General features: G+C 34.4%; 1 protein-coding gene across 1 annotated transcript; it reads right to left on the reverse strand.

Moving 5' to 3' along the window:
• Nucleotides 1-284: 284 nt before the first annotated feature.
• Nucleotides 285-6,508, reverse strand: LOC115982667 (U4/U6 small nuclear ribonucleoprotein Prp31 homolog). Its single transcript, XM_031105335.1, has 9 exons — nucleotides 6,357-6,508; nucleotides 6,188-6,239; nucleotides 5,273-5,338; nucleotides 5,040-5,177; nucleotides 2,903-3,795; nucleotides 2,732-2,802; nucleotides 2,156-2,258; nucleotides 1,889-1,964; nucleotides 285-653 (listed from the first exon to the last, which is right to left on the reverse strand). The coding sequence occupies exons 2-9, from the start codon at nucleotides 6,188-6,190 to the stop codon at nucleotides 546-548; spliced, it is 1,458 nt and encodes a 485-aa protein (XP_030961195.1). The 5' UTR covers nucleotides 6,191-6,239; nucleotides 6,357-6,508; the 3' UTR covers nucleotides 285-545.
• Nucleotides 6,509-7,617: the final 1,109 nt, after the last annotated feature.

The following is a 7,617-nucleotide window of genomic DNA, read 5'->3' on the forward strand; positions in this document are numbered from 1 at the left end:
TAGTATAGCTGGGAACCAACCTATATGTATCATATGTTTTCAGATTCAAGACAATAATCTTCCAAATGGTCTGAGCTTTCTAATCTAATTGGTTCACACTAAGTCAAAGCGGCAGGCTTCTATTAAATTTGATACATATCTAGCATAATGTACAAATTTAATTCTTAAAAAGATACTCATTAAGGCATGATTAGTGAGAACTGTTAGTAATATTTTAATCGTATCATTTTCCTATCCTTTCCTCAATATGTTCAAGCCTAATCTCAATAGGAAAAGTCATTTCAGCCAACAAAGAAAAAAGATGTGCTTCACCATTCTTTTTCATGTAATTTCAATCATTCTGGGAAAAGAAATCTCTCAATATGTTTACATTTTGGGTTAAACGCTAGCTAATGTTGAATACTGAAGTTACTTGTAGTTCAGGTTGATTTCCCACCTGATGCCAAGGGAAAAATCTTATGACAAGAGTTTCCTTTTATCATATTCCTCAAACTAGCATCATTCAATGTACAAAGACTGAAGAGAGGAAAGCAGCATAAAACGCTTCAGGTCCGCTTGATCTTTGAAAATGTTCCTGTCTCAGAGAAGTATGTGCTTTGAATTCCACTGCCAAGCTGGTGGGCATGAGCCTGCGGGTTACTGAGCTCTATGCCCTGTAGAGGGAAATGGCAATTAACATATCATTGACATGAATATGCGACAAAAAGATTAAACAAATTAAAATAGCAAAAAGGTTATGAGTAAATCCAATCAGTTTAGGATAGCAGAGAAGTTGAGCATTTGGTAAGGACTCTATAAAACATCTAGGACTTAGTTCAAAAATAAAGCTGCACACTTAAAATAGATTCATTGCACATCCGCTACATTGGCTGGTTAAAAGACCAACTATTTATGTAGGTTTCATGCACCATAGTACCATGAACTAATTAGAGAAAACAATACTATCCTATCCAAAACAACTTTTCCTCAGCCATTTTAGAAACTTCCATTTTTGCAACATCTTGCTGACCAGAAGCTTATCACTGACCATACAATAAATATCCTTATCTGATTCAGCCTCTAATAGAGATTAACTCTAGGAACTTGTAATGGTTTAAATCAGTCTAAATGAGGCTCATCTCCATTTGTATTTGAACTGGACAGAAACCAGTTCATGATCAATTGTTCAGATACATGGTGCATAAGGCACCATCATTCCATATTCGCTGAGATTGTAAAACGGAAAGTTACAGATTTTGAAAAGAAACAAGGAGAACAATAACAAACCCAGAGAGAAGGAGAATGGCATTCATGTAGCTGTCATCAACCTGTCCTCAGCAGCTCAGGCTTTAATTTAAGGGCAAAGAACAAGGATCGCATGAAATCACTTTTGAAGAGATGAAGGAAATGGCAATGGCCAGATCGAGGAGAGGTAGACAATGTTGAGAGGGTGAAAGCATGGATCTTCCCACACCATCAGGTCAGCAATATATAGCCCAGGGCGAAGAAGAGGGTAAAGAAGACCCAATTGGTTAGGCAGAGGAGAGTCAAAGCGTCCCAGTATGTGTTTAAATGAGTGACGCGTTTGACACCTCAGATTTTTTGAAATAAGATCTTGACCATGAACTGACACCTATTCATTTGAAATACAATTGGAGTGAAGAGAAACCCTATCCTTAATTCAATTGCTAACTTATTATACCATGTGAAACTGAAATTTCATAGATGACTAAGAAAATAAGCATGCCAACAAATGCTATCATGAGGTATGGTCAATTTTGGCATAAATTCTTATAGCAGACCTTCAGGCTTCCTACAAAATTTTCTTAAATTTTAGTTAACCATATCTGCTTCACTTTAGAAGCCTATATACAGAGAGTTCATGGAGAGAGTACAAAGTTCTACAAACCTGCACAGGTGTAAATGCTAAACTTGAAGTCAATCCTGAGGAGGCACCACTGCTTCCATAATTCTTTTCCTTAAACCTGTAGTGAATGAAGTAAAGAGACAAGGTTGGTGATATGATTTAGCTGATAGGAAGCCCGTCTGAAATAGAAATGGTAATCCAATCTAAACTACTGCAACTTGTAAAAGAAACCAGTAATAAGCTATTAAGACTAGCAGCAAGCCCAGAAATACAAATATACAGGAATAGAAAGCAGCAGTAGAAATAGACCTCTTAGCAGCTTTGGCAGCAAGTTTGCTCTGACCAACTGATACCCGCAGCTTGCCACTCCCAGCCTGACCAAGCATTCCATAACCCTCCCCCAGTCCATCACCTATCATCAAGAAGCATAAACAGTAAGGAGAATAGAATAGATAACATTAACCATTGACATACAATTGCATTGAAGGGCTATAAGTTTTTATTTTTTTGATAAATAACGAAACTTTTGTTAAATAAAACACAAATCCAAGTACACCCCTAGGGAGCAGTACAACCAACATTGAAGGACCATAAGTTCCAATATGAAAATGGTATTCTGATGGATACACCAAGAAAGATGCTAACAAATAGAGATATTCACCTTCATTATCAAAAATGCAATCCAAAGATTTTAAATTCAATAAATAAAAGGAACTGACTTCAACAACAGAATTCGAAAATGAACACTTTGACAATAGGCATTTGTTGGACTTGCATATGTCAATATATTTCTATGATTCATTAAAGCATTCGTACCAATTATGCACCAAAAATTTTTGGAACAATTGACAAATTTAACATTTGAGCAGCTGAAGACAACTTTACCTAAAGAACTCTCTTCTGGAACACCAAATTGCATCCTATTAGCCAGCTTCCTCATGTCTGTAATCGCATATCTGAAATATTAAATATCAGCAAAAGTATGACATAGTATCAAATTAATAAATGATCAAAAGAAGAATTTAAACTTTGAAAGAAATTGAAAAACTTAACCACCTTTCCTTCATCTTCCTTAGCCGACGACCCCCTCTCTTCTTTTTAGGCTCAGAATCAGGCACTGGCAGTGGTTTAGGTTGCTTTGCAGGTGGAGGCTCTTGCCACTTCTCAATTTTCTTACAGATCTCTTCCCGTAACCCTCTTCCAGTTTTCCCTGATGGATCTCCTCTGGTGGAATCTACTCTTGCTGCAAGTGTTGACTTTGAAGCCAAGATCCGACAAGCACGCATCCTCAAAGAAGGAGGTGTAGTTTGGAATATCTCTGTTTGTTCAATATAACCCACACGAAATTGCGATGTTGCAGTTGAAAACCCAGCAAGGTTCTTTTTCTTTGCACCAAGAAGCTGAACATTACAAGCAGGCATCTTAGCCAATGATACAAGACCACCTGCTGTCCCCATTAGTTTCGCTGCAACAGCACTACCAACAATAGCAGAAAGATTTGGGGCAATATAACCCATTCTACTTTCTACAAAGTCAAGGACCTTTTTCTTTGCTGCATCAAGAGCAAGAGCTCGATCACATGCATCAATGGTCTTACTAAGAATTTCCTCGGGAAGTGGCTTGCCACTTGTAGTTGATGCTGTAACTGACACTACCATAATGATAGCTGAGGGTAAAAGACCTTCCAGATCAACAAGGGTCAAATCCATTTCATTTGCAATCTTCTTAACAACACGAGCATAATCAATTGGGTGATGCACAAGTGATTCAAGCTCTGGAAATTTCAACCGGTACTTGTCACGTATAAAATTGTGGATAATAACAATTTCATTCTCAATGTCAACCGACAAAGCATTACAGTCCACAATCAGCTGGTACTCAGGATCATCTTCCAAAACCATTCCATGATTTGTCATATCAGAACCATTCTGGAGTGCATCCTCCACTTTCTGCCAGTCAGAAACCATGTTACCACTATATCAACAATAACATGCATATCCAGTGAAAAAAAAAGAAAAAAGAAAAAAAAAGGCTTAGACAATGGTCAAATTATACACATAATCCCTGCAAAAAAAGACATAGCAAGACTTAAAAGGATTAAAGAAAACAATACCAAAAAAATAAAATAAAAAGGGAAGATTGCTGAATCTACAGTACAAGAGAGAGCTGAAAGGCTGAAACTAACATGTTCCACTATAGAACTGTAAAATATTACAAGCACCACCACCAAGCCTTAGTCCCAAAATTTTAGGGTCAACTATAGACCCTCAACAAAGCAGTCTAGTTTCCACCATTCTATTTTATCTGAAGTCATACTCCATGTTATTTCCTTAATTGACAAGTCATTTTATACTACTATAAATTTTACCTTTGGTCTTCCTCTATGTTATTTTCCATTCCCTCAACTTGATTAAATTCACTCTTTCTCACCAATGCATTAACCGCTCTTCTCTGAACATGACCAACCCATCCAAAATGACTCTCCCTTATTTTTTCATCAATAAGGGCCACTCTTATCTTTAAGAGGATTTCCTAATTTCGAATCCTTCCTTATATTTCCATTTATCCATTCTTAATTCAGCTACACTAATTTTATGAATATGTTGCTTCTTCATAGCCCAACATTCAATATGATAGAGCATAATTGGTCTCATAGAAACCTTATAAAACTTTCCCTTTAACTTAATTGGTACACAACGACCACACAATACTCATGATGCGCTTCTCCACTTTGTCCATCCTGCTCTTATCCTATGATTTGCATCCTTTTCAATCTTTCTCCATCTTCATGAATTATTGATCCAAGATACCGAATTCTCTCAGTTTTTAGTATCTCTTGACAAGCAAGTCTTACATCCCATCATCTTTATTTCTACTTTTACTAAAAGTATATTCCATTTACTCTATTTACTCCTACTTAACTAAAAACCTTGAAATTCTTAAACATCTCACCAAATTTCTAACAATTTCTGACTTGACATAAACTCCACGTGTACTCTCATCCACTAAAACTATATCATCTACAACTAGAACATTTAATAATTTAAAAAAATAAAAATGAAAATAAAAAAAACATATGAATATAACTTAATAAAGCTCTATGCACAACGTAAACATAAAAGTTTCAGTTTTCTCTTTATTGCATGCCATGTGCTATGGTGAAAATAAAAGCACACATAAGATATGGAATAACCTGCATAATATCAACATATCTCTGTGTTTTCTGCAATTTTGAAACACTATCCAGGTCATCATAGTTAAGAGTTTCTATGTCCGCCATGTCCCCATCAACATCTTCTTCCATATTTCCAGCACCAACTTCATCTTCCTCCTGAAAGAAGATAAGAACATAATCATATATATGATATCAAAGCTAAAACAATGTTAACTGAGAGATTTCACAGAAACCAACAACAGAATACTCACAATAAGATCAGCTTCATTGTCAGATAGTTCATCAAGGTCTGCAAGGAAAGAATCAGCAAGAGTTGCCTGCAATCAACCAAAACTCAGTAAATAAATAAATATATATATATATATAAAGTATGACCACATTTATATTGTTTTTGGGAATAAAATTAAAATTTCCCAAAAGCAAGCAACAATTAATCAAAAGCTCAAGTAGTTCATTGCAGGTTTATCCGTTTATGTACCAACAAGCCATCATCAGAACTCAGAGAACAAGATCATTACTATCCCAAAAGATGACTATCAAGTGCAGTAGAAACCTTAGCTTGTTTTATTCATTCCAGTCATAACCTTTTTTTGTGCAAAACTCCTCACACAACACAAATTAAAGTTATGAACAATGAAACAACCATTAAAAGTGCAGTATTATGAGAAATGTTATGTCTACAACACTTTCACAACAAATCCTCGATGGCAGGTTGTTACTAATAGGCAAAAAAGTAATTTTAGTGGTGGAGTGAGATTAAAAACCCATAAAAACCTGCCACTTAGGATTTGTTGTGAAAATGTTGTGATCGGAGTACTTCGGACTCCCTAAAACAAAACTCCAATAGACTAAATTGCCCAGATGGTTCTCTCATATAATACAAACCCCAATATTGGCCAAGAAAATTATTCCCATATCTGAACCTATCTCATTCATATTCATATACCTATAACCCAACTCTTCAATTTTGCCATGAAATAACATTTTTCAAAAAGCAACTGCTACATTTTCTCTAATTTAAGCATAGCCCCAAAAAGAAACCAACTTGAGCAATGATTCGAAAACCCAAAAGGAATCTATACATATGGTAAATCAAATCAAATCATTAAAATCACACAACCCAAAAAGAGAGAGAGAGAGAGAGAGAGAGAGAGAAAATCACTAACCATTCTTTAAAGAGTTAAGAGAAGAAGCTGAGGTTGAATTTGATCTTATTCCCTGAATTCAACAGAAAAGGAATGGAGAGGAAAAGGGTTAGGGTTTAATAATCGAAATCCCTAAATTGAGAGGAAACCCTAATTTGAGAACGATAGAATAGGAAAAGAGAAATAGTACCTTTGCGGAAAATTGAGTCTGTAGATTCGGGATACGCCTCAGTAGAACACTAATCGAAGAGAAGATGATAAGAGACTTGTGGAGAGCGGTATAATTACAAGTAGTGTGAGTTTGGAATAGCTCACTAAACCGACTTTTCGACTAGAGGAGTTTTTTTTTTTTTTTTTCGTATATATATATATATTGATAAATTTCATATATATTTTTGAATAAAAATTAAGGATAAAGCCTTTTTTTTTTTTTTAATAGAAAAAGTTAGAATATGATAAAATTATATTTTAGTAGTTTGTTTATGAGTCTGTTTGGATACCGCTTATTACTGAAAAAAATACTATAATAAAATAATTTTTAAATGTGTGAATAATGCCGTGGAACCCAATTTTAAAGAAAAATTTACTAAAATCCGTATTTGCGGGTCCCGTAAACAATGCACAGGAGCCATACAAAAAAACGCAGACGCGCACGTCTACTGTTTTTAGTGCAATCCAAACATACACTATATAAGCTATTGCAAAACAATATTTTAAGTTTTAAATAAACATTTGTAAAAATATCATAAGGAGTTACTATTGCGAAACAGAGTTTTGGATTTTAAAAATGTATTTTTAAACTCTCAAAACATCTAATCAAACAGACCCTTAACTCAAGTGTGTTTTGTCCTCTTTGCACGGTGTTTATTATTAGTGATTTAAAAGACAAAAAGTTTGTAGTTTTTTTTTTTTTTTTCTTTTTTAATACAAGATAGAATTTCTACTTTAACCTAATCTAAATATATATGTGTGAAACTCTCTCTTGGAGACTTGAACCCCAACCCTTACCCTCCTAATGAGTTGAATTGATTGATACAAAGACTCACATTTATTGTTCAAATCCCCTACTTCTTTGTTATAACTTATAATAATCAAATTATATAAAATATATATATATTAATTAGTGATTTAATTTTAAAAATCACTTTCTCAAGATTTAGTTAGTTTTCACTTTATGTTCTCGTGATTTTTAAGGAGTTTTAACTTTGTAATTGGGATTAACTCCATTATACAACTATGACCAAAATTGTCATATTGAAGGCATTTTCAACTTGGCCAAAGGAACAAAATGTTTCGACACTAGTTAATATTGATATATGATTTTGGGGTTACCAATATATAAGTTGAAGCGTAATATTTATTATTGTTACATTTCTATTAAGTCACATTAGCATCGTATTTTAGTCCACTTCAGTCTGTTTGGTCCATATCGGTCTATTTCTATCCACTTC

Source organism: Quercus lobata, chromosome 3 (genome assembly GCF_001633185.2).
Source record: "Quercus lobata isolate SW786 chromosome 3, ValleyOak3.0 Primary Assembly, whole genome shotgun sequence".
Classification (NCBI taxonomy): domain Eukaryota; kingdom Viridiplantae; phylum Streptophyta; class Magnoliopsida; order Fagales; family Fagaceae; genus Quercus; species Quercus lobata.